At 39.2% G+C, this 27,811-nt stretch overlaps 1 protein-coding gene across 2 annotated transcripts; it reads left to right on the top strand.

Moving 5' to 3' along the window:
- The first annotated feature begins 5,572 nt into the window (after positions 1–5,572).
- oxtra (oxytocin receptor a) lies at positions 5,573–25,038 on the top strand. Of its 2 annotated transcripts, XM_066664379.1 has the most exons (6): positions 5,573–5,713; positions 6,740–7,110; positions 8,492–8,728; positions 10,940–11,303; positions 12,212–12,327; positions 23,039–23,140. In XM_066664379.1, the coding sequence occupies exons 2-5, from the start codon at positions 6,823–6,825 to the stop codon at positions 12,307–12,309; spliced, it is 987 nt and encodes a 328-aa protein (XP_066520476.1). In that variant the 5' UTR covers positions 5,573–5,713; positions 6,740–6,822; the 3' UTR covers positions 12,310–12,327; positions 23,039–23,140. The 2 variants fall into 2 exon arrangements, with proteins under 2 accessions (XP_066520476.1, XP_066520475.1); XM_066664378.1 differs by lacking the exon at positions 12,212–12,327 and having other exon boundaries at positions 23,039–25,038.
- The last annotated feature ends 2,773 nt before the right edge of the window (positions 25,039–27,811 follow it).

Below are 27,811 nucleotides of genomic sequence, written 5' to 3'. Positions count from 1 at the left end.
ATTACATTTAGGGTTATCTTTCTGTGAGCACAGATTAAAGTGCATTTTTGCGGACAGGTGCTCATCCTAGAGGTATTCGTTAATGCCAATACTGCACAAGCTGTGTGTGCAGTTGAATGCCCATGTTAGCAGATACTGCACCTTAAAGTGGCTGAAATCTGTGATTAGGTGGTGACTGAGTAGTTTTGGGCATGTGTATTTTGTGGTTATATCTGAAGTGTCATGATTCTTGCACATCTCTGACAGGTATAATTTACGGCCAGGTGTGGTCTCAGTGAGGCTTTTCTCTGGGTGGTGAGGCAAATTCTTCAGACCTACTTGTTTAGAGCTGCACCAAAGATTGTGTATTAATGTGCACGTTTTTTATTTTTTATTTGCTTCTGGCACTTTATAAAGAACAGCAAGATTCTTTATAAAGAACAAGATTTGTAGCCTCAGTCATTGAGGGTGTAGCCCTGATTGATCTTAGGTCATATTTTCTGTCCCTGTAGTATGTGAACATAATTGTAACATTTTCTTTGGATATGTTGCATTAGTCCTGGCTTTTGTTTTTATTTCATTTTTCATTTATGAAGAGGTAATAAATATCCACCCAATGTAGCATGAATGTAACATATCTTTAAAACTTATTTGAATGTTCAGACTCCGGTTGTACTTTTTAAAATATTCTTGGCAGCACATTGGTGCAACAGGTAGTATCGCTACAGCTCAAGGGTCCTGAGGTTGTGGGTTTGAGTAACCCTCAGAGTGACTGTCTGTGAGAAGTTTGGTGTGTTTTCCCTGTGTCTGCATGGGTTTCCTCCAGGTACACATAGTAGTAGGTAGATTGGCTACTCAAAAGTGTCCATAGGTGTGAGTGTGTGAGTGAATGTGTGAGTGTGTGTTGCCCTGTTATAGACTGGCGCCCCCTTCTGGGTGTGTTCCTGCCTTGCACCCAGTGATTCCGGGTAGGCTGTGGACCCACCGTGACCCTTAACAGGATACGCAATTACAGACAATGAATATTGTCCTTTGACACGTGTACTTTTACCATTTTTGTACCTGTACATAAGCATTTATGGAAATACTAGAATATATTCAATGGCAATTTCTACTTTATATTGTGTCAAACATTTCATGATGACTGGATTGTTATGAATGGGCCAAAATGACTTAAGATTAAATATTGTTTTCATCTCATTTAAAGTGGCCTTTTTGGAGAACATTTTGTTCTGTGATGATTAAAGCTCGTATTGTACTTCATTCATTCATTATCTGTAACCGCTTATCCAGTTCAGGGTCGCTGTGGGTCCAGAGCCTACCTGGAATCATTGGGCGCAAGGCGGGAATACACCCTGGAGGGGGCGTCAGTCCTTCACAGGGCAACACAGACACACACTCTCACACACCTACGGACACTTTTTGAGTCGCCAATCCACCTACCAACGTGTGTTTTTGGACTGTGGGAGGAAACCGGAGCACCCGGAGGAAACCCACACGGACACGAGGAAAACACACCAAACTCCTCACAGACAGTCACCCGGAGCGGGAATCGAACCCACAACCTGGAGCTGTGTGACTGCGACACTACCTGCTGCTCCACCGTGCCGCCCTCGTATTGTACTGAATAAACATATAGAGAATAGCTGACCAATGTGTAAAGTATGTAAGACTGTAAAGATGGGAACAAGCTGTATAATATGAGGCAAGTTTCAAACATGTTGAGAGTTCAGGGCATGATGGACTTTTTACTATATCTGTAGCATATTTCAGAAGGCTGAGATGGATGAGATGGTAGACATTTAGCAAAGTCTGTGGAGCATACAGGTGAGGTCTTTTACAGCAGCAGGAGGGTGAACTACTGATGGAAATGGCTTTGAAGTAGCAAGGCAGGTCCGGAGGGTGGACGGCAGATTCAAGAGAAAATAATGTCCCCATTTTCTGTGCTATATAATGGACATATTAAGAGACTCTACTGAGCTGAGTGGGACTCCTTAGAGAGGCTGTGAATGGTGAGTGATTGGGATCAGATGGAAGTGTCTTGCTTTGGCTAGCACTAGAGCTTCAGTGGCGTAGTGTGATTTATTCTGCATAGTAGAGTGTACTTCATGTGGTCCTTGTGACACATTCCAATGAAGTGAGGATTTTACAGTGCAGTGCTATTGGCTCAGGGCCTTGTGAGCGATTACGCAACAATTATATTTTTAATTATTTCCCCTGTGTCTTTGACATATTAGTATTTTTAGTTTTTGTGTTTTACACACTTTGTGGGTTTGAAACCCACTTCAAGATTTGGTGTGTTCTCCCTCTGTGTGTTAAGGCTTCCTCCCGGTGCCCTCCCATTTCCTCCCACGGTCTAAAATCACATGCTGGATTGGCTGTTCCAAACTGTCCAAATGTGTGAGTGACAGGATGAGTGTGTAGTTCCCTGTAATGGACTGATGCTCCATCCAGGGTGTGTTTCTGCCCTGCATCCCGTGATTCCAGGTTGTAGTTACAGAAAACGAATGAATTAATAATTTACACAGTTGACGTATTTCACACAGTAGAAATATAATGGAGGGTGGCACGGTGGCACAACAGGAAGTGTCACTTTCACACAGCTCCAGGGTCCTGTGGTTGCTGCCCTCACAGGGTCTGTGAGGAGTTTTGTGTGTTCTCCCCATGTCTGCATGGGTTGCCTCCAGGTGCTCCGGTTGTCAATAGTCGACTCTATAGTGTTTTTGAAACTTGTATATATAATATTTTGCCTGTATGTTTGGTGGTTGTTGTCTTATTGAAATTACCATCCTACTCTCAGATTCAGTTTCTTAATGGGTGTGGCTAAGTTCTTAGTGTTTCTTGATACATAGCTCTAGTCATATTTCTTCAAAGCCATGTAATGCCCCAGTGTTTATGGAGAAGTGGCCTCCCAACATAATAATTCCACCAGCATACTTCACACGGGGTGTGCAAGCCTACATACAACCCTGTATTTGGAGCTGAAGAATTGCCCGTTTTTGTTTGTTGCAGACGAGCTAAAATGAGTCTAAATCCTGATGTGCTAATAGGTTACATAGGGCTTAAAACTTACAGAATGCTTGATGATGCTCACACTGCTCTAAGATCAATCAATATCTAGTCTCGGCCCATTTCCAGATCATGTCTGACACATTTGATGAGCAAAAACAGGTTAGCTGTTATATCAGATCGGTCAAGAAACTGTGATTCCTTACTATCAATCTTTATTTCTGTCCTACTTTTGTGTTTCTTTAATAAGACCCCCTTAAAATCCTTCACATAGGCCATATAGATCATGTCTGTGTGATAGCTGTCATTGCAGGCATTTTCCTCTTCCACGAGTAAGCTCACTCCTATTTACCAAATGACATATTTTTTGTCAAACATGTCATGTTACCCAAGTCATCTCAGTGTGATTATTTACCAACCTGTCCCCTCTGTTCAGGCTTGTACATGTTTCTATAATAGAACCACTTTAAACAGCCATTTCCCTGCTGTATCCTGGTTTATTTCTGTGTTTACAAAACATCTGGATGGTCTGAACACTGTGGCGTGTAGCACTTCCCTGCTTTATTTAGGCCTGTGCTATATTTGGAGTATATTGACTTGCAGAAAGTGTCCTGCCCCCTAGGCAGCAACAGGGGATGGGGATCATAGTGTTGAGCTGAATGAGCACGGTGTGTCTCTTTCTCTGAATACTAACCAGCCCTGCACATAATCACAAGGCCATAACCCGACCTGCAGGACTTTTGAAAGTTTAGCTGCACTCCACTAGGCTCAGGTTCTTGAGGAAGTTTGTGCCTGTTTTTATTGTTCATTCATTCATGCTTTTTCATTTCTTTATTTCATGAAAGTTTTATTAATTAATTTATTAAATTAATTATTAAATTAAGGGGCGGCACGGTGGCGCAGCAGGTAGTGTCGCTGTCACACAGCTCCAGGGTCCTGGGGTTGTGGGTTTGAGCCCTGCTCCAGCTGACTGTCTGTGAGGTGTTCTCCTTGTGTCTGCATGGGTTTCCTCTGGGTGCTCCGGTTTCCTCCCACGGATCAAAAACACACGCTGGTAGGTGGATTGGTGACTGAAATGTGTCCGTAGGTGAGTGTGTGTCGTCCTGTGAAAGACTGGTGCCCCCTCCAGGGTGTGTTCCTGAATTGCACCCAGTGATTCCCGGTAGGCTCCGGACCCACCGAGACCCTGAATTGGATAAGTGCTTACAGACAATGAATGAATGAAGATTTAAAAGTAAAAAAAAAACCCACAAAATATAACATTGTTTTTTTAGTATATTAACTGCTTCGGCTCTTTCCACACCTTAAAAGTTGGTTGCATTTTCTGCTTTTCACAATCCAAAACCATACAAACACATTCAATTATCTTCAAGTGTGGACTGCTGAGGTGAACAGTTAATTGCAGACCAGCAGCTTCTTTGTTTTGTTTTTGTTTTTGTTTTTGTTTTTGAAAGCATGTACAGAAACATCTGGGGTGTTTGCAGATTGGATGAGAGGAGATAGCATGACTTTTGACATTTTATGCTCTGTTAATCTGATGGGGACAGTGTTGGTCCTGGTTTGCTTGTTTTTGAATTTCCCTTCATTTATGCCAGTGGAAAATCTAATGTCCTTAGAGATGTTGCTTGAAAAACGAGCATCTTGCTCTTAATAGCAGTATTGAATGGAAAATAAATCACTGAAGGATGATTTCTTGTGTACAGTTTCCAAAGGTTTAAATTTGTACCAAGCTTAACTATCTAAAACTGTCCTCAGGTTTTTTTTCTTAAACAATTTACTGAGGGTGTTTGCAGAGAACTGGTATCTGCAGATCTAAGATCACGTTCTGGATCATAACCTGAGAGAGAGTAAGAAAGGTTTTCAGATGCTAGGATCTTCAATCAGTCCTGAAAGATACAGTCAGTAATATCGACATTGGCTTCTGTATATGTTTCATCCCACAGTAAAGAAACATCACAGTGATCTCTTTTGTAGCTCTGTAGTATCTCATAAACATCAAGAAGATCCGATGTAAAGACAGAGGAGAATTTCCTGCTACTGAGAGATTTCTTTTGAGAAAAATAGCTCATGAATCTCACCAGTTTCCTGAGTTTTAATGGAGATCTCTCTGTGTGATCAGACTTGTTGAGAATATAACAATAATAAGACCCATTTTAAGCTCTGACAGGTCACTTTAATCTAGACAGGACATTAAGAACCTTCTCTGTTTTTATGCTATAAATAATGCTTATAATTCTTTTTCCCAGATCAGATATGGCACCTTTTAGCCTGCAGCTATTTATCTGCAGCCATTGTAGGAGAATCCTTATTAAATATCCTGAGCCATGAATGAACAGATATAAGACTATATAAGGGCAAACTGTTCCTCTGGGTGGAGGATGTATTGTTCTCTCAGGAGGCCAGTAAAGAAACACCAGCTGATTTTACGCTTCCATTGAGGATTTGTATGAATTGAGTCCTGAGCCATGGCTGTGTGGCTCATGCGGACATCTAGTGGAAGACTGGGGTAAAGTGAGGAGATCTGAGAGAAACAACATTGACGTTGTTCATTCAGCTCAGAGAGAGAGAGAGAGAGAGAGAGAGAGAGGTGGGGAGGAAGGGATGCGGGAGAGAGGGAGTGAGAGAAGACGAGAGGTTTGAGCTTTGTGGCTCCTGTGGACTTTCCACTTTCTCTTCCACTAACGTTTCTTTGCCTACAGAACTGACTGGAAAATGCGCGGCCGCTGTAAGTACTTTGAAATGTCTTTAAAATACTTTTACAATAGTAAATATAGAGGTTCTATACAGTGGGAAAAATGTAAGTAAGCACTAAGCGTTTACCTTTTAAAATTAGAACTAATATAAAAAGGGATGTTATATAAACAAATTGATTTCTTTAACCGATGTTTACAGTCAACATTTCTCGAGGTATGCAATCAGAAATAATAATAATAATAATAATAATAATAATAATAATAATTATTATTATTATTATTATTTGTTAATTTGCTGTTGAATAAATGTAAGAAAACCTTGCGATGGCCGGTTGCATTAAGGGGAGATCTGGAACAGTGTATATGTTTATATAAATATATATGTGTTGTGTGTGTGTTTGTGTTTTCAAGAATAAACAAACACAATTACTGAGATGAACGGAGATACGTGGTTCTGATTTGGCTTACGTGCCTAAGAAATATACACTCCACTATATCTGCATACATCGTGTTTATTTTTGTCTTTTTATCAAAGGGAGTAACAGCCATTTGAGGAAAACTAGAACTTCAATTGGGAAAAATGGTTCTTCAAGGGTTTCTTAGGAAATGCAGTTTTTCTGAACAGTGAACTCTAAATGCATTTGGTTCAATAGTATTTCTACAGGATGGAAAACCTATTGTAACTGGTTCTTTAAGTATAGCACCATAAAGGATCCTCTGCTAGTATGAGTCAGAGAACCCAGTTCAGCACAGGTTCGTTACCGCAGAACGCCTTTAGTGCTCTATAACAGTATTAGTGCTCAGTATATTCATTTTAGCACTCTGTAGACCCTTTTTAGTATTGTGTAGAACCATTTTGCTATTCTTTAGAACCCAGTGCCCATATTTGTATTGCTCTGTAGAACACTTTAGAAAGCTCTTATTGTTACTGTATATATACAGAACATTTTCAGTACCCCGTAGAACTCCGACGTGTTCTAAGAACCTTTTAGATGCTCACTGTTTTGCAGACAATGCCGGGGCTCGCTGTCTCTGACTCTGTCTTTCACTGTGTCCAGTTTCGCCCGGCTCCTTGTGTCCAAGCAGCGCGCGCGAGGGGAGTGTTCGTTGAGCGCGCGGGAGTCGCGAGCGCTTTGTGAGGATGGAGGACGTGTCCGTGGAGCAGTCGCAGTGGGCGTTTAACGACTCGTGGAGGAACTGGAGCCTGGCGAACTCGAGCACCGGCACCAACCACAGCGTGAACCCGCTCAAGCGCAACGAGGAGGTGGCCAAGGTGGAGGTGGCCGTGCTCGCGCTCGTGCTCTTCTTTGCGCTCTCCGGGAACCTGTGCGTGCTGCTCGCGCTGCGTACCACCAAGCACGGACCCTCGCGCATGTACTACTTCATGAAGCACCTGAGCATCGCGGACCTGGCGGTGGCGCTCTTCCAGGTGCTGCCACAATCAAACAAACACAATATCTGCAGTGTTACAGACCTATTTTTAAATCCCCTCTTCCCCACGTCAGTTTAAAAAGAGGTCGAGGTCTACTCAGAAAAACAACAACAACAACTCAGGGACCCTTTATAAAATGTGGTTAAATACCTCAAGAACCACATTATGGAGCTTTGTAAAATATGGTGTTTTACAAACATTGCAGGCTTTGAGTCCGTGTCGAAACACCTGACTGTAGACAGAAAACTTAAAAAAAAGCCCACTACTTACTACTTGCTGCTTGTGGGGTTGTTTTAGTTGCTATGGTTATACAACTGCCTCTGAAACTCGTTCAGTCCTGATCAAACCGCAATGTTAAATTAAGTTTGCGTAGCTTTTCCCCAGTTGAATTAAAGTCCCAATGCAGTTTAAACCTTAAAGTTCAGCTATGTTCATCAAGATCACATATCTATTATAATATAAATATATTATTTAATAAAAAACATACCCAAAGTGCCTTAAAATTTGACCTTCTTTAACTATACACCTTCTTAATTTGGTATAAATAGGTATCAAGTTCACACCTTTATCTCCATTTGCCCCTCTGCCATTCACCTACAGCTTAAACCCCTGCCCTGAAAGTTGGAATTGGTTCTTTAGGTTAATGAGGTCAGAAGTCCTTGTCTTCTCAATCTGTGTTTTTTTTTCAGACTGTATTTGGAACACTGCTGCTTCAAAGTGAAAATGTCATTGTATTGACTGCTCATTTCACACAAGATGTATATTCTAGTGTATAATAAACACTACATAGACTCATTAATAAAATAAACAATTTTCACTGGTTGGAATTAGGGAATTAATTTTATAAATAGGTGGTTTTCATTGAGGATCTAATATGTACTTGCTGCAGTACTGCGACAGTAAAGTTAGATTCAGTTATGAACATGCTCCAGATTGACTGAATTTTAAATTTCAAAATGGACTCTGCTTTGAAAAACCTCCTTTAGGGAAAATGCCATTTTCATGTAGAGAGGAGTCGAAAACAGCAGAGGGAAAATAGATATAAAAATATCTGGACCAGCTAGAGTGCATCAGAGATGACAGATTCAGATTCAGATCCAGAAAATAAATATCCTTCCTACAAATTTGTTTCAATTGCACGTCACCTCTGAAGCTGGTTTGAGATGATTAGAGAATCCTGGCTGTTGGAATAAAATCCTGGAGGGGACTTTTCTTTGCCACCTGTTATGTACCGACTCCGTAACAATTATTCCTGGATTGTTTTTCAGAGGCAGTGCTTAGTCATGTAAAGAAATATATTTGACATAATACAATCTCACTGCAGTGAGAAAGTGCTGAAACGCAGTGAGGGTAGTGACATTTGTGGTGTGTGTTGCAGGTTCTGCCTCAGCTCCTGTGGGACATCACCTTCCGTTTCTATGGGCCTGACCTGCTGTGCCGGCTGGTGAAATACCTGCAGATCGTGGGCATGTTTGCATCCACGTACATGCTGGTCCTGATGTCGGTTGACCGTTGCCTGGCCGTGTGTCAGCCACTGCGTTCTCTGCGCAGACGCACCGACCGCCTGTACGTGCTGTGCTCCTGGCTGCTCAGTCTCATCTTTAGCATCCCGCAGGTGAATGACAACTACACCACTGTAACTGAGCGTAGCCATTTTTGGTGTAGTGTAGTAAATAACACCACTGCTCTTCAAGTGGCAGTCTGGGGTTTGACTCAGAGCTCATTTATCACTGCAGAGTTGATTTTATGAAAATGTCTCTTACTAAATGAAATGTCCACTCTGTTAGACCTGCCTTTATGGTCCACCTTGTAGAGAGTGGCTCTTCTGTTGCTGCAAAGTCTCTAAAGGTCTAAAGGTAAACAGTGTAAATGTACCTTTAAAAAGGTATGACTGTGGTTTTAAACTTCAGTTGTGTTCCCTAAAAGTACATTACAGTCTCTTCTCCAGAAGGAGAGGAGAATGTTTGTAAGATTTCATTAGAGAACTGTGTAAAATAAAACAACATCTAAAAACATCCAAAAGTTCTGGAGACGAAATAAGGTGTAGCAAATCAACACCATTTAAAATTCTACAATTATAATAGGAATTAGGTTCCCTAACTAAAGGTACAGGATATGTAACTTTGAAGGAACCACCACGGTGACAATGTTTCAGACAGTGGAGGCTATTTTTGGTTGGTGGACTTTTCTCAGTCCAGCAGAGACACTGAGGGGTTTAAAAAGCACGGCTGTTTCCGATCCACTCTTACCAACACTATACGTCATCACTTCAGTGCCACTGCAACTCTGAGAATGTCTGAACAGCCAATTATAGAACTACAAAGTTCAGCTTTGGTCAGCAGAGCTGATAAAATGGACGATGGATGTAGAAAAAAGGAGATGGTTTTTTAAGACAACTCATCAGGTATGCTTTTGCCAAAAGATATAAACTGACGGACATTAACTGCCTTAATGGAATATAAAGCTGTGTAAATGTTTGGACACTCCATTCTGCCAAGAATACAAGGTGAGTGGCAAATTTAAAAGTGACCTATTTCTGCAACCTTTGAAATGTACATACTTTAAAACAAACCCAAAATGTGCCACATGCTTCAATTTAAGCAAAGTTTCAGTAAATAAGATCCCTTAGCCCACAAACACTTCTTTTAATGAGCAAAGGAACTTTATCTTTGGTTTATGACACACAACATTTACTGAGAAATATTCATAGGTCATCTTATGCACATACGATAAATTTTTGTTTGAGATATTCAGTAATATTCAAGCCTGAGGATGGTGAAGGCCATCCCAAAGCCTCAGTCTCTGGCTGCTTGAAACAGATCAATGTTGATTTTGAAATATGATTATAATCATGGTCTCATTATAATACCCAATCATTTTTTCTGTTTCTTCATTGACTAGTTCCAAGGTTTGTTGATATTTAGTAGAATATATATATAAGATATAATCTTCTGTCCCCACTACATGTTCTGTACCACTGGCTGCCACACAGCTCCAAACAGAATAGATCCTCACCCACACAAACAGTTAGTGAGGGCTTTTTTAATTAAAATATTTCTCTTCTTTTCTTCAAGCATACAATAGCCAGAGAGGTCAGATTTCAGTTTCACTGGTCCAGTGTGTGTTTCCAAATGACCTCTTTTTATCGTGATGTTTTTGCATTCTTCAGATCCTGACCTTTGTAATAACATTAATATTAAGGTTAACAGAAAGGTTTGCCATTAAGAGTAGCTCCTGAAACACCATCCATGTTGATAATGTTTGTGCAACAATGAATACTGGGCCAGTGAAGAACTATTCCTATTCCTGTCTTGACTGGCAGTGGTGTGGGGTTTTGCATTGCTTCTGTTTTAGTACAGTTCTCAACTTCATTAACTTTAGTTTTTAATGACATTTCTCATAGGAAAAATTAAACGTATGTTTATATAAGGCTTCCTCTGTTTTATGTGTATGAATGAATGAGTTCTAATGGGTTTTGTAGTTTTAGATGAGCCTATTGCTGATGAGCCTTAATACCGTTTAAAAGGGTTATCTTGACTGACTTGGATTAAGGCCTATTGATTGCAATTAGCACTGAGACCTTATACAAACCAGAACATTAGCGGACTAACAGAAATCATCCTCAAAAATTGGATTGATTGGTTTTAATATATATTTTCCTATATATTAAATTGAAGAATAATATACTGATAATACCTTGAGATAAAACTGAGTTTCCATTATCACTAGGAAAACCAACAGAATCTCTCATTTGATCACTGATGTATATGAAAAGCTGTGTATTTGTGCTGCTGTCTGCTCAACCTGACCTCCAGTGTTCCTGCAGGTGGGTATCTTCTCACTGCGTGAGGTGGGTGCCGGGGTGTACGACTGCTGGGGAGATTTTGTCCAGCCATGGGGGGCAAAGGCGTACATCACCTGGATCAGCCTGACGGTCTATGTGGTGCCGGTGGGCATCTTGAGCATCTGCTATGGTCTGATCAGCTTCAAGATCTGGCAGAACGTCCGGCTGAAGACACGACGTGGACATGAACACGAGCGACACGTCAGCAGCGTGGCACTCATCTCACGCGCCAAGATCACTACAGTCAAGATGACCTTTGTTATCGTCCTCGCCTACATTGTGTGCTGGACGCCCTTCTTCGTGGTGCAGATGTGGTCAGCATGGGACCCGGCAGCACCCAGAGAGGGTGAGTCACAGCTGGTGATGTCTGTTCTTGTTGAAGTTAATATAATAATAACTATAACAGGAGCTTTATGTATGGCTACAACAAGAAATGGTTTTCCCACACATACCTGTTCATAAAGGATGTCATCAGTAGAACTCTGTAAGTTAAAGCCTGGCAATGGGTGGGTTTTTGGTTTGTAGCTAATATCTAGGTAACATTTAGTAGTATGTCTAGTGGCAGTTATTTATACATGTTATAATAAGATGATTAAAAGCTGTGTAATGAGATTGTAAGGTCAAGATCATATGTACCTGATTATAAATGTGTTGGTCAGTTTCACATAAACAAAAAGTGCTAATCCTACTCTTATCAAACATAAGAAAAGGAAGACTGACAGTAATTGTGTTGATGCAACATATTTATTCATGCGCAACAGACTGACATTCCTGGCATATCATGAAAATTCAAAATCATTTGAAATGTGCAGTGCATGTGAAGCTGGTAGAAGGACAGTCCTGAATCACCTGAAAATGACCAGTGAACCACAGCATAGTCCACACTCTAGTCACTGCTCGTGAATACAGATCACTCTGTGTGATAGGGGAAGATGCATGTAGCTGCACAGATCATTTTCTTGTATCTTCTTTATACACACGGCCTTGTTGCTTCAATTTAACATTTTACATGTGTAATGTTTGCACACAAATAGCATGCAAATGTGAAAGGCTCCAGCATATATTATAAGACCTGTGGACACCTGCTCGTACATCAGTTTTTAAATTAAGGGCAGTAATAGTGTTCCACGTTTGCTGCAGTCTACTCTAACAGCCTCTAGTCTTTTGAGATGCTGCAAGGATTTGCTGGCTTTCAGCCACAAGAACAATAGTGAGGTGAGGTATTGATGTTTGATGATGTGTTCTGGATCACAGCTCATCTGAAGTTTTGGATGGTGCTCCATCACTCCAGAGAATGCGGTTTAACCGAATCACAGTCCAGGGCTTGGGGGTATTTATACCCTGCTGGCTAACTCTTGACATTGGGAATGGTGAGCTTAATTTTATGAGTAGTTATGGAGGTTATACCAGGTTTATGAACAATGCATGCTTATGTCTAACACAATTCAGCCTGGACTTAAAATGTATTATGTTATTGAATACATAAGTATTTCTGTCTTCATAATAGTTCAGATGGTTAGTTCTATGGGTGTGTTGTGCATGGACACTCTGGATACTGTAGATCCAGCAGTTCCTTACAGCAACCAGAAGCCCTTGGGAAAACGTATTAATATTTAGCAGAAGCTTGCATATTAAATCATGACTGTCTACAGCTTGAGAATTTATTCATGTCCTACAGTGTCTCTCTCCATCCAAACAAACTAAAGGAGAAAATCGAGGCTACAGGTGATAAGCGTTGTGTTCCTCCCATGTTAAGCTTAGCCACTGGTGGAGAGCATTTTTGATATTACATTATGTCAGCCTGCTTTTGTAAACATTGCTTTAACAAACACTGTCAATGTTATTCAAAGGAAGCTATCAGAACTTCTGTGAGCTCAGATTGATGACTTAAAAACAGTGATAAGAATCTCAAATGTTGTGTTAATGTGTTTGCATAACTGCATTTAAATCACTACATCTTAAATAATCAAGTGTTCCTACTTGGAATAATATCAAGAGTTGATGTTCTAAATGACAGGTTTATTACTTCAGCTTCATCTCCCACTGCATCACAATTTCTCAGAGATAAAAGACACAAATATTCCTGGAAGGACTGTTTTTGAAACAGAAATACATTTCCACTCAACATATTCCTCTGTGAAGGACTGGCGTCCCCGCCAGTGTGTATTTCTGCCTTGTGCCCAATGATTCCAGGTACACTCTGGACCCACCGTGACCCTGAACTGGATAAGTGGATACAGATAATGAATGAATGAATGAATGAATGAATGAATATTCCTCTGCAATAATCCGACTTCAAATGTATAACTGTGTTGGTGTGCATCTTGCCACTATCTTGCCACTTGTTTCTATGCCTAGAACAATGAGGCTGACTAAATATCTATGGGTTGCAGGAGACAACACAGTGTATAGCAGCTGCCATATTGAATACTCATAACTCATTGTTAAAATAAAAGAAATATAAGTATAGATCCCTGAACCATTTATTTGTTTATAAACAGGGGTGGCACAGTGGCACAGTTACTCATCACCAGGGTTCAAGTCCCATTACGGGTGTCTGTCTGTGGGGAGTTTGGTGTGTTCTCCCTGTGTCCGCGTGTGTTTACTCCGGGTGTTCCAGTTTCCTCCCACGATCCAAAAACACACATTGGTAGGTGGATTGGCGACTCAAAAGTGTCCGTAGGTTTGAGTGTGTGTGTGAATGTGTGAGTGCGTGTCACCCTGCAAAGGACTGACACCCCCTCCAGGGTGTGTTCCCACCTTTCGTTCAGTGATTCCAGGTAGGCTCCGGAACCACCACGACCCTGAATTGGATAAGTGGTTACAGACAATGAATGAACAAATGAATGTTTGGAAACAGATCTTTGGTTGTCTAAGTCAGTCAGTAGAGGAGCTCAAGTCACGTCCCAAATAACGCCATATTCCCTACATAGTGCACGTTACAGATATTAAACTAAAAATACTGCACTCAGATAGTATTTAGATGCTAATTCAACATGAATCTTACAGCTCACAAATATATTTACAACAAGCAATCCACTGTGTGTGTGCACAAACAGCTATTTTATTACCTACACAGGGCCCCACAGAGGGTGGAAAAACATTTGGGATGGCCTGGACTTTACTACAGCATGGAGACATCACTCACTGGTCATCTCACATTTTCAGACATGACCTTTTATTTTTAAATTAAACTTTAAGCCAAATCAGATAAATAATTTTGGCAAACAGTGGCAATAATATATTATCCTCCAAGAATCTGTTACACTCTTGTCCCTGACCCACAGGGACAGTGGGATGAGATTATTTACCCTGTAAATAAAGGGGAAAAGAATGAGACAAAAGTATATGTAGCTTGTCTCTGTGCCTCTTACTCTCTAAAGGTGTTGAGACTCTCTCCAGCACAGAATGAAGAGCTGTGTATGAAATAAATCCATCTATCTTTCACATCTGTTTACATTAGTGTTGTGCTCTTCAACCCATGGATAAGGTGGATATTTCAGTGGATAAGTGGAGATTACTAGTTTTATAGTTCTTCTGATCTCTCAGGTTAAATACACTATGTGACAAAAACATTTGCAGACATTTGAGACTTATCCCAAGTTTCCTCTGAAATCAAGGGTATTAAAAGGGTGTTAGTAGTTCCTTTGCTGTAGTAACAGCCACTTCGTCTAGAAAGGCATTACATTAGATATTGGTTTGAAAAGTACAAGGATCTAAATGCTTTTAGCCAAAAGATTATTAGTGAGGGCAGGTTGTGATGCTTATGCTGCAGTAAAAGCTACACCTTTGGGAAGAATTTACAGATATTGGATCATCATCATTCATTCATTCATTATCTGTAACTGCTTATCCAATTCAGGGTCGCGGTGGGTCCAGAGCCTACCTGGAATCATTGGGTGCAAGGCAGGAATTCACCCTGGAGGGGGCGCCAGTCCTTCACAGGGCAACACACACACACACATTCACTCGGACACTTTTTTGAGTCACCAATTCACCTACCAACATGTGTTTTTGGATTGTGGGAGGAAACCGGAGCACCTGGAGGAAACCCACGCAGACACGGGGAGAACACACCACCTCCTCACAGACAGTCACCCGGAGCAGGAATCGAACCCACAACCTCCAGGCCCCTGGAGCTCTGTGACTGCGACACTACCTGCTGCGCCACCGTGCCACCCATTGGATCATTTTTTAAAAATGAATTTAGTCACAAGTATATTACTGAGGTCAAGTGCTGCTGTTGGATGATTAGCTCTGATCACAAACACCACTCCATCATCCTATTTGATGGAATTCTATTGTTCCTCTCATCCACAGCACAATGCTGGGTGGCTTCATTTCCTGTTCACTGATTCTTGAAATCGAGCATGCTGTCCTTAGTCTTATGTATTATCATTACTATTAGTATTAGTACATATGTGCACAGCTGAATAATTATGTCATCAGTAAGTGCAGGTTAAAAAAACGGATATCACTGCTACAGTGAATGGAGATGTAGTGAATTAAAATCAGTGATACTGTTCATGAAGATCTGCATACAGCACAATGTGGAGAAAGTGGAACTAGAGATTCACGGCTGGATGTGGATGTTTGGGGGCGTACAATGAGACCACAGCTTATTGCATCAGATACAGCTGCAGAACCTACTGCTGCTGTTACGTCCCACAGCACACACTCCCAGCCTTATCCTCTGTCTAAATAAGCATGTTACACAGATCAGATAATAAGCTGTGAATGGCCACCATCTCAGAGGACTGCAGTACTCACACTTAGTCACGATGCAGGCCCCAATCAGTCCACTTTGTTTTTCATGATAGAGATAAGTAAACTCTAATTGCTGGATTTTAAAAGCCTTGGGTTGTCAACCCTTGACCTGGAGTACGCCCTGTCCTGTATGACTGTGTTTTCTTGCTCGAATACACCCACTGTAAGTCATGAAATGTTCGATAATGAGATGATCAGGAGCTGGATAGTGGATTAAGTCTCTTGAGAGCTGAAAGAACACTAAAACGTGCTGGCATGAGCCAACCACTTAAACATGATTGTTCTACAACGGTTCTTTAGTAAAGGAATAGGATCTATATAGAACCCTGAACACTTGAAGGACATTTTGAATGACTAAAAGGTTCTTTGCATCATGAAAGGGCTCTTCAGATTGATAGGGAATGTGATATAGACGGTTCTTTATAGCACCTTTTAAAAAAGTGTTCGATATGGCATTTAGAGGAACTGTTTTCCATTTCTAATCCTGCAATAGAAAAACACACAACGACCCATTTCCCTATTTTGTATGTTACCAAAAGTACCAGCGAATGTAGATTTTAATTGTTATTTTTTCGTTTCTTCCAATGCATCAACACACAAATACAGGGAATATTAGAATTATATATATTTAGATTTTAGTTCACTATAAATGTATATATTTTTTCTTCATACCCAACAGGAAGATAACAGATAGTGTCACATAAACGTCACCGCTCTGCTATGGATTTGCAAACTTACTTATATTAGCCTTAGAACAGCCTCTTCGGACACCCATGTACCCAATGTGCATAGGAATCTCAGCATATGTTGCACCGTCCTAGACCATATTTTGATTTAAATCGTGAATTTGTCACGTATGCACATCTTTAATCAACCATCAGTATATGTTCCTCTGTTTCAAAATATATGGTGCTATTAGTGATAAAAACTTCAGGTTGTGGCTAATATCTGCAGCCCAACCCATAGCCACAAGCAGAAGTAAAAAAAAAAAACGTCTATTATGAAAAGATTTCAATTTATATCTGTTCATATTCATTTTTAGTATTTTGTTGTATTTAGTTTAGTATTTTTAAGAAAACCGTTTGTTTTCTATGGAGCCCCTAAGGCATTTTTTTTAATATATAGTGGCCTCAATATATTATTTTGTGGGCACGATATACTTTCTCATGGCCTCTAAATACTATTTTGTGACCATGACTTATTAAAAAAAACCCACCATGTCACCTTAGGGGATCTGCAGTTTTCCTTAAGTCAATGATATTTATATCGTTCATAACAGGGGAATGGGTCGTTCTCCATCTACTGAAGGATTAGAAATGGAAAACCAATTAAGGGATGTATATAGAAACCTTTTCTAAAAGGTGCTATAAAGAACCATCTATAGCACATTCTGCATCAATCTGAAAAACCCATTCATAGTGCAAAGAACCCTGGAAGTGGTTCTTCAAGTGTCCAGGGTTCTATATAGAATTATTTCTTTTAATAAATATCCATTGTAGAACCATCATTTTTAAGTGTGTACTCTATGACGTGAATAGGGAACCTCTGCACCAGAAGTAAACATCAGTATAATAAATCGGCATACACAGATCAACCAAAACATTAAAATGGCCTCCTTGGTTCTACACTCATTTTCCATTTTATCAGCTCCACTTACCATGCTGGTGCCCTTTGTAGATCTACAGTTACAAGTGGATCAGATGGCAGTGCTGATATAGTTAATATTAATGTTAATGTTTTGGTTGGTTGATGTATACAAAAAGTGCACCTGGTAAAACTACATTACTTGTTGATTTTCAAAATGAAAATAATGTTGGTTCAAAAATATGTTTGAACTAATGGTTCAGAAACTTAGTTCACTGAAATGAGTCAAATCAGCACAGCCTTCCAACAATTACAGATGTCTGAAAGGAGTAGCTGAAGTTGAAGTTTTATTTATTTATTTATTTTTTGACATGTATGAGAAATTCAGTCTAATCCTAAATGGTTATTTTGTAAATCTCAGCCCAACTAAGAATGATTTAAAATTCCAGAAGTTAGAAACCAGTGCAGAGTATGGTGGTTACTGTGCTGAGGAGTATTTCTGAAGGGAGATTCAAACAGACAGGCACAGAACCTGGATGGCAGGTTGTCTGAGAACACATACAAATCTTCAAACCTGGAAAAGTTCCCTGTGATAAATGGCCACTCCATGGGCCAGTAAAGCAAGACTTTGATATTAATGTGTCTGGCTTCTCAAGTCAGTTTTGCCTTTGCTATCGTAGAATATGTCTGTTAGAAGCACTGTGATTAACAGCCTCGACAAGACGGGAAATAATGTTCTTTTTCACCCCATTATGTCAGAAGTCCCTCATGCAATGTGTATAATTCAGTTCGGAGAGCAGGTTAGTCATTAACTGTAATAGCCCTGTTTTACTCAAGAAGTGTGTGCTGTGATTGTTGGGCATTCATTGTGTGGATTGGAGAGGTTTAGGGGCCTTTTCTCCAGCTTTCTGTGTTTAATGAATATTAAAGGGTAGTCAGATAGCTCTTTGTGTCAGACCCATGCAGCAGACACTTCAAGAAACAGACTTAGAGACAAGAGCGAGTGAAAATGTCCCGTTAATCTGTACCAAACACCTTCGCTAAAAGTTCGTGCTGACCTTCCAATGTGCTTTGTATAAAGAAACTCATTAACTGTATTACGTTTCTACGCTGGGCTGACATTGCCATGGAAGAATGCAGTGTGAGAGATAGCTGCAACATTTGCAAAATATGAGCTGCGTCTTTGGAATAAGACAAGTTTCAAGGGAGATGTTGCCCAAAGCTTGACGGATTCTCTAATAAGACTGAAGCACACTGTCCTGCAATTGAATTGCACTGACTGAAATGTGGTTATTATCTTGCTTGGTGATGAAAAACCATGTTGAGTTTGGCAGTGTCGTGGCAGATTTAGCTTCCAGTTCTCATCACCTTGGATCTGTGCTTCATTTTCTAGTATAGCTGGCCAAGTCTTTCTCTGTTCAAAGGAATAAAACTCTTGATGTCTTGAAAGAATCATATTCAATTGCCACAAATGAAGTTCATCAAACTAGCTCCAAATATTAAAAGCTCACGTCTGTCAAAAGTAGGCATTTATAATATTCAAGCATTCAAGCACAGAAATTCCTAATATCTTCCATAGTTTCTCCACATTACATCTATTATTCACATTTCTCTGTCCTTCTTCAATATTCATTTAGCCACTAATACAGTTCAGTGTCACTGTGGGTCCAGAGCCAACATGGAATCACTAGACACAAGGTGGGAACACACCCTGGATGGGGTCCTTTTTCAATATTCCAGAATTGAAAAAAAATTAAAGTCATAGATGTATTAGTTGTTTTATTTGGGTTTGATTGTAATTATGTATTCTCTCCTCAGAGTTTCAAATTAAGTCAGAAATGTATTTTTCACTTCCTGACATGTATCAGACTGCAGACACAACTGAAATGCTGCATCTTTTTGCTCTACACTGGTTTCTGTGAATTTAGAACAAACACAAAGTAGCTTTCCAAAGCAATCTAGTTGACTGAAGTTCAGTGTGGAATCCAAAGTGTCTGGACTTGTCTCTCATATGTCAGTTAGCACATGTGGAGGGCTGTCATTTTGTCTTCTCTCGCCTTCAGAATATGAAAGTTATTGTTTTGGAAACTGCTGTTTTTTACAATGTACATAATGAAACAATCCATCTTTGCCAAAGTAGAGGTACTTAATTTTTTTTTACTCTTATTTAACTGGAATGTTTATTTAAAATCATCATTTACGATACAATCATCTGATGAGCAATCTATGTACAATTAAACTCAAACTCCTTGGAGGGAACAGTGTGTGTCAGCTTTGTTCTACTGTTCCATTAAGAAAAAGTGGGAGTTCAGTAAAAGAAGAAAAAACTGACTGAGATTTTCCAGAGACATTTAAGCCGAGTCTGGGATGGAAAAACATAGTTGAAATAGCTGTTTGGTCCAGGATGATTCTCAATCTGTGGCCAGAGAATGCATGCATTTTTGTTTTGGTTATTTAGACTTCTGTGGCTCTGCTCCAAAAGTATCCAGAAACAATTGGCTGTTCACATTGATATTTTGGGTGCTCTTTATTTGCTGTGTGAAAATCAGCTGGCATTCATACAGCTCCAAAATCAGACTGTGATTTTCTTTGGTCTTAATAGGCTTACTGGTGTCAATTTGGTGCCACTAACGTTCAGCAGCACGCATGTCAAAGAGGTTTTGTTGTATATTTGGCCTGTGCCATGTAAATTACTTTTACATACAGAATGAATGTACTAAATGCTGTTTGCACAGATTGTTTGCTATTACTTTTGGGATTAATGCCCGTTTCTGCATCATGTCCAAATTTAAATGCAAAGATATGGATTTAAACTTATGCCATGTATTATATGTCATGTATTATTTAAAGACATCAGCTGTTGGATACATGTACTGTGGAATACCAGGATTAAACTGATTGGGATACTGTATATCCTAGGCTGGATTTAAATGGTGTTGCAGCCATTTAATGCTAAATATGCATGTAAATATTTTGCTTTGAACCTAAATGAAAAAAAAAAACGATTCTCTTAAGTTGAACAATATATGCATCCTACATCCCAGATGCAAGTGTTTAAATTTTGTGAAATAAATCGTATGAAACAGTCAATCAAAATGCTGGTAACACATCTCATGATTGAGCAATAACATTTTAAATGACAAAAGAGAAAGTGGACAAAGTGAATTAAAACAGCATATTAAAAAGAAGATTGATGATTTGTGATTTATATCCAGTTCCAGTTGCATGAAAGTTTCAGGCAGCTTTAGAACATTATGTTCAACAGCAGATTGCTCACCTACCTTCACTGATTGACTGTCAAAATATAACCATTTACAGTCTCCAAAGACAGACTGACGGATTTAATGAGGCAAAGAGTTCTGTATATTTAATATATCAAGCAAAACACATTAAAGACTGTAGAATGTTTAGAAAGTAACATAATTGTGTTGATGCAGCTGGCTGAGCTGCAATCTTACAGCATGCTTTTAGTGAATGTCCAGAAAAAATATACAATGTTTTAGCAACCTGACATAAAGAGAAAACACAATACAAAAGAAAAAAAGAGACCTCAGAAGTGGCTGCGTGCTTCAGATTCTTAAGAAAACTTTGTTTTTTCTTGACACACCATGTATGGATATCTGCAGCGGCAGCAGAGGAAAACACTGAGACTACAGCTAATTAAAATGGAAGTTTGTTTCTTGGTCTTTCTGCCGGTGCTTTAGCAGTTCAACTGTGTTAAAACCACTGTTTCATGGGTCTTCAACCCTCATACATCAAAACACTGGCAAATCAGCATTTTAAATAATCAGAAGTGAAATCTTGTAATTTCTTGGCCGCCGCTTTTCTCTGCAGGTTTAGATTGTGTGCAGAGCTATTAATGCAGCTGAGGAATTGGTCACTTTGGCTCAGTGAGAGTTTCAAAGCAGAACATAAGCTTTCCCCAATGATCTCAAGTATATCTTGGAAAATGTCTGTACTGTGGTTCAGCCAAAATCCTCCAGTACAGAAATGTCATTCATGTGTGTTATTAAAAGTTCCTAATCTTATGCACCTATGGCATACACTCACTGCCACTTTAGAGATGCAATGATTTGGAAATTGTGGGCATTATGTACATGTCTGTTGATACCTGAATATGTATAATACGTACAAACTGGGACAATATCTATTTGGATTAGCCTTAAAGAGAAACATAAATTATTTAGAGACAGATTTTCTGCATGGAGTAAGATAAATGTCACTCAAATATCAGCTTAAACATTTTCTAGTGCCATTAATTTCTTTTTCAGCATTTTCTGCCTGTGCTGATATGATTTACAGCTGAGCAATTATCCATCCATCCATCCATTATCTGTAACCGCTTATCCAATTTAGGGTCGCGGGGGGTCCAGAGCCTACCTGGAATCATCGGGCGCAAGGCGGGAATACACCCTGGAGGGGACGCCAGTCCTTCACAGGGCAACACAGACACACACACATTCACTCATACACTCACACCTACGGACACTTTCGAGTCCCCAATCCACCTGCAACGTGTGTTTTTGGACTGTGGGAGGAAACCGGAGCACCCGGAGGAAACCCACGCGGACACGGGGAGAACACACCAACTCCTCACAGACAGTCACCCGGAGCGGGAATCGAACCCACAACCTCCAAAACAGAACTTCTAATCAGTGTAATCTTGCTTATATCTACAGTATTGTATCAGTGCTCTATTGAAAGCTGTTTATCCTTTTTTGTTAATTCTGTTAATATATCCCCGATGTGTTTATTTACTGTCCCCTTAAAGCCATACTACTGAGCATGTAGTCACATGATTCTACCCCATCCACTCTGCCACATGGAAACAACACAGAGGAGAACCTAAACACTGAGGCCAAGCGAGAAACTCTAGCAGTGTGTACCACAGAAAAATGCTCATTTGGACATGTTTTGATTTTAATGAAGATCACACTGAACACAAAGAAGTCAAATGAAAACACTGACAAAATATAGTTTCAGCAACCAATGTTAATCCCACCAGTATGTTTCAAAACTTGAAGCACAATCACATCACCAAATATTAATGGCTCAAAAAAGAGACATACAAGCTCCCAGCAATATAAATAAAAAATCCCTGTTTAATACGTGAATATTTTTACCGTAAAAGCCTTGTCAGTGAAATGTTCATTTAATCGTGATATTGATTTGCAGTCATATCGCACAACTCTAATATGATTACAGTGTTACTGTCTTTATTAGAATGACCTACCTTATACACTTGGCCATTTTATGAACTCCACTAACCTTACAGTTGGGTCTTTGGTCAGTTACATATTATCATGCACAATTTGTCAGTCATCATTTATTACTTCAAACAATGATCAGTTTCTGCCCATAAAGCTGCTATTGGCCTGTTATATTTTGGGTGGTGGACCATTCACAACACAGTAGTGACACTGACATGTGTAATTCTGAAATAAGTATATCAGTGTAGTGGAATAGCAGGTGTTTTACACAGTTCAGCATCAGGGCTAGTTTGAGTATGGTTTACTATGCAAAATTATTGGAACAATATTAACAAATATAAATTGACAACTGATGGTGAGTGAGAGGGTGGTTTAATAACACAAAAGATGGGCTCTATTTATATCAGTAAAGTGGAATTTAAAAAACAGTGGTTTGGTGTTTCGTAAAGATTTGAAATGCTAAAAAGCCTATCCAAATTCTTGTCCATCTGACTTGTGTTTTTTTTCTGACTCTTCTCAGCCATGCCTTTCATCATCTCCATGTTATTGGCAAGTCTGAACAGCTGCTGTAACCCCTGGATCTACATGTGTTTTGCCGGACACCTGTTCCAAGATTTGAAGCAGAATTTGCTCTGCTGCCCAGCGCTGTACCTGAAATCCTCTCAGTGCCGCTGTGATTTGGAGCACGAATCCAGCCGCAAGAGCAACTCATCAACCTACGTCATCAAGAGCACCAGCAGCCAGCGAAGTATCACCCAGACCTCCACCACATAATCACTGACCCAGCCTAAAGTGACCACAATCACCCAGCAGGACCAGAAAAATACTGCAGAAATAACAGGACCATGATGTCACACAAAGGCTGTGGAAACTTGGACAGGAGCCTAATAGGAATCAATCTTCGGGCACTATTGGAATCAACAGGGCCTGTGGCTCTGAGATCACTGTGATTACCTCCTGGAGGTGTTTAGAACCACCTGCTCTTAAGCTTTATGCTCCCAGACAAAACTAAATGACTGCTCTTATATGTTGGAGAGTCAGAAAATGGGCAGAGACTGCAATCTTATAACAGATGCCACACAAAAAAGTGGAGCCAACAATATGCCAGGATCCATTAAAACCTGTTGGAGATCTGGCTGAAAGAACAGTGACTGTCTTGAAGAGTCTTAGGTTTTTGTTCCTGGCCTAGAAATGCTCTGGTTTTGCCATTATTTGAATTTCAAGACCTAAAAGCTGTTCTCTCTTCAAGAAGAAAAAAATCCAAACACTGTATATCTGTATTTCTATGGTCACCATTCAGATGGAATATGTGTATTGATATACATTAAAATTTATATTGCAAGTCAATAATGAGGACAAGAGCTAATGTCACTAGTGTAAATTGAAAGACAGCTAAACTTGGTCACAATTTCTTCCAGCTTTCTTTTAAATAGCCATCAACAGACAGTATTTTTTCAGAGTGTTTTGCCAGTGGAGAGCTCTGCGCACTATAGTTTTGTATGGTCTCTCTTTTTTTTTATTTTAAACACCTGTTTTCCTTTGTCCTCCCTCTGACATTTTTAAACATACTATTTTCATCTTCTTATCTTTAGTCTGATTCAAAGTTTTTTTTTTTTTTTAATGTGAAACTACAGCGAGCATTTGATCAGACTCTTTTCCACTTTGACCCAAGCACTGCAGAGAATCTCTAAAGAAACTCCAGAGTATCATGTCTGGAGATGTTCCGGAGTGATTGTTCCACACATGCAGCGCACAGTGGGAGATTTTCTGCATCAAGCACGTTCTCACCGTGCTTTAGGCGTGGATCAGCGCCTGTGCAGTACATGCAGGAAAAACACCAGAACATTGCCTGGTCATTCTCACATGCTCTGACTCTGACTTTACCCGGGCTTTATCCTCCTAGCGCCCTAGTAAACACTCCGGGTAATGTCCAGGACAAACCTTGTGGGTGTTTGCGTTCACATATAAAGCTCCTGGGTAAACTCCGGAACATCTTTGGATTAACGTGCATGTGTGAAAAGGGCCTTCCATTTATGATTTTGTATTTGTGCAACAGAAAGTGTGATTCAGAGATAATGGTTGTATTTAAGCTTAAAACAATGAAGAATTCTAAATGTTACTCTTAAAAAATTAAATCTTGTCGTGTTGCATTTTCAAATGATATTCTGAAAGCAGAGAACTTGGCATGTTTACATGACCAACAATGATAAATATTTACATCAGTTTTATATCACTTGCATGCAGCAAGCAGGAACATATCCTAGTTTTTTATGATCTGGCTTAGACTGTGCAAAGGAAGGTACCATGTTTTTCAGTAAAACAGCTTTTGTTCCCATCCTGCTATTGATGAAATTTTGCAAACTGAGACAATCTAATAGATGGTAAAACTTTGGTTATACTCTTTAGTGAAGCTGTTTTTGTCTCTCGCAAAAGGCTACTGAACTTTTTTCTTCTGAAAAATAACTAAAAACAATTTACAGTAAATGTAAGCCAGAAGGTAATTTATTGAAAATAAAGTGTATGTGCTAATACATGTGACTGACTGTATCAATACAGGTAAACACACATACCTTACAAAAATATGAAAATGCTTTCAATTTTTTAGAAAACAAATACCTATTTTGTCTCTTTAGTTTGTGTTTCCTCAGGGAATTAGTAGAGTCTCTATGATTATTGGCACTGTCAAAATATGCTGCAGGTTGAGGACTCATGCTCATTCAACATTTCTTCTGAAGTAGTAATTTATCCCTAAAATGGATAACCGTTCAGACAATGAAATAATGAATAAGGGCGTCGGCCCTTTGCAGAGTGACACACACTCACACATTCACTTGTCTATAAGGACAACTCTAAGTAGCCTATGCACCTACCAACGTGAGTTTTTGGATCATGGGAGGAAGCTAATTTGTACAACCACCAACAATTTTTTTCAGTGTCTCTCTACAGTGAAACTACATGTAATTAATCTCACTTTGCCAGTTAATAGTAATTTAGGCTTATCCAAAGACAGTATTTTGTGTTTGAAAATACCCTATTCCTCTGCACTTTTTGTCTTTTCAAAAGGAAAAATAATGGTAATATATGAAAGTTATACAATTATACAATACTGTTTCCTACATAATACTGTAGTATGTCTAGAATTGTTCAGGAACAGTTGGCTTACTGACTCACACAACCCACTTTTTTTAAGGTGTGTAACACCTCCAGTGAGTTCTGCTGTCTTACATTACCTACAAAATGTAGTCATCTGTTAGCTGTGGAGTTTCTGAAAGTGAATAGATTATAAAATAAAAGCTCAAAAGCATGAGATCATTAATGATCCTTACCTTGGGAAGTTTAGATAAAATAATGCAAAAGAAATTATATCAGGAACCGTGGATAACCAGTTAAATGTCAGAGCTCATGTATCTCTCGCCAGATAAGACAAGAGTCTTAACACAGTTCTCAAGTCTTTAATTCTATCACCTTTCTACTTTAGAATGAAATTAAATTTACTTGAATTAGAATAATATTGTAGTCATAACTCATTACATGCGTCACAGCAACATTCAGAATGAGAGCATTAGGTGTGGTATCCACCCTTAGAAAGCAAACTTTTAGGCCATGTACTCTTTTGAAAACTTAAAATTGTCTCTCTATTGAGACACCAGTGTACTTTTTCAATGTGATGCAATGAATATGGGAATTATGTAAAATATTTGTCATAACAGGCATTAGCTTGGTCTCCAGTAGGTTTACTGAAAAAAGTCATGGATTTTAGGCATATAAATGAGTACAAAATTTCTACCTTGTATACTATTTTCAATATGTTTAGATTTTTTTCTTTCTTTTTTAATTTAACAGTGGTAGGCGAACGGTACGTAGTCTTTTTCGCTTAAAGAAGATTTTTGCTAGATCTTGGGACAGTTCTGTGAGGATTTGATTTTAATCAGGTCTGGTGCCGGAGATGGATCATAAGTTCTGGATCACATGTCAAATTAAGTATTCATTAATTTAAGGGAATATATTCTTTTGAAAAGTAACATATTGGGAAAGATTAAAAACTGTCAGAAACAAAATATATATTTTTTCTTTTTAAACAAGACAGTATTATTAAATAAATATGAACCATTCTTTAATGTAATTGCATAGAACCACCCTTGTTCTTGAGTACAAGTTCTTCATTCATGTCTGACCACTTATCAGGCTGTGTTCTGTTTTTAACAATTGTAATAAAATGTGAATATATACATACAGGGGTTGGACAATGAAACTGAAACACCTGGTTTTAGACCACAATAATTTATTAGTACGGATTAGGGCCTCCTTTTGCGGCCAATACAACGTCAGTTCGTCTTGGGAATGACATATACAAGTCCTGCACAGTGGTCAGAGAGATTTTAAGCCATTCTTCTTGCAGGATAGTGGCCAGGTCACTATGTGATGCTGGTGGAGGAAAACGTTTCCTGACTCGCTCCTCCAAAACACCCCAAAGTGGCTCAATAATATTTAGATCTGGTGACTGTGCAGGCCATGGGAGATGTTCAACTTCACTTTCATGTTCATCAAACCAATCTTTCACCAGTCTTGCTGTTTGTATTGGTGCATTGTCAGAAATATCAGTGATGTTTATGTGACAAATGCTGTTTCAGCTGATGGTGGGCAGGCAGCTACTAGACCACCAAAACAGTTACCATCAGATTAAGAGTATTGTTATCTATGCTTTCATCTTCAAGAGTAAGTAGAAAATCAAACTGCACTTTCCTTCAGATCTGAAAGCTACAGAGAAGATAGATTTTTTTTTTAAACAAGCCTGAATTGTACAGGTGTGGAAAAATGAGCATGCATATTTCTTTGAAAACTGACATTTACACAAAATCTTAACACTTAATTTTGGTAGCATCTGTGACATTTTCTATGAAATATTTATTGCACCAAATGTTGGTTTTAACAAATATAGAATAAGTACACAGTAGTGTAATTTACAAGGCTTAGGATCATTCAGCTCTTAATAGTTATTTATTTTGTGCAGATTATACATCAGACATGGTCATGGTGATAAACAAAAAAAATCAAGACATCTCAGACTCATTCATCTAAAATACACGACTGTGGGAAATCTGACATTCCACTGGCAGTTACCTTTCTTTTTGTCTGTCATTCCACCAGCAATTTCATCATCTTACATCTCAATTTACGTGACGTTACATAAATACCATAAGGCTAGCACCCAATAACAAGGTTTACTGAGCATACAGGGAGAAGGCATCATTATGTGAAGGAATAAGACACATCTCCTGTGTCAGCACTCAAA

The sequence above is a fragment of the Hoplias malabaricus genome, chromosome 3, assembly GCF_029633855.1.
Source record: "Hoplias malabaricus isolate fHopMal1 chromosome 3, fHopMal1.hap1, whole genome shotgun sequence".
NCBI lineage: Eukaryota > Metazoa > Chordata > Actinopteri > Characiformes > Erythrinidae > Hoplias > Hoplias malabaricus.
The sequence above is the reverse complement of the archived record's forward strand: the minus strand, read 5'-3'. Positions and strand labels throughout refer to the sequence as shown.

Coding starts and splice junctions, on each gene's coding strand:
- oxtra (XM_066664378.1), top strand. CDS start 6,823: ATGGAGGACGTGTCCGTGGAGCAGTCGCAGTGGGCGTTTAACGACTCG. Junction 7,111..8,491: donor TGGCGGTGGCGCTCTTCCAG/GTGCTGCCACAA, acceptor TGTGTGTTGCAG/GTTCTGCCTCAGCTCCTGTG. Junction 8,729..10,939: donor TCATCTTTAGCATCCCGCAG/GTGAATGACAAC, acceptor GTGTTCCTGCAG/GTGGGTATCTTCTCACTGCG.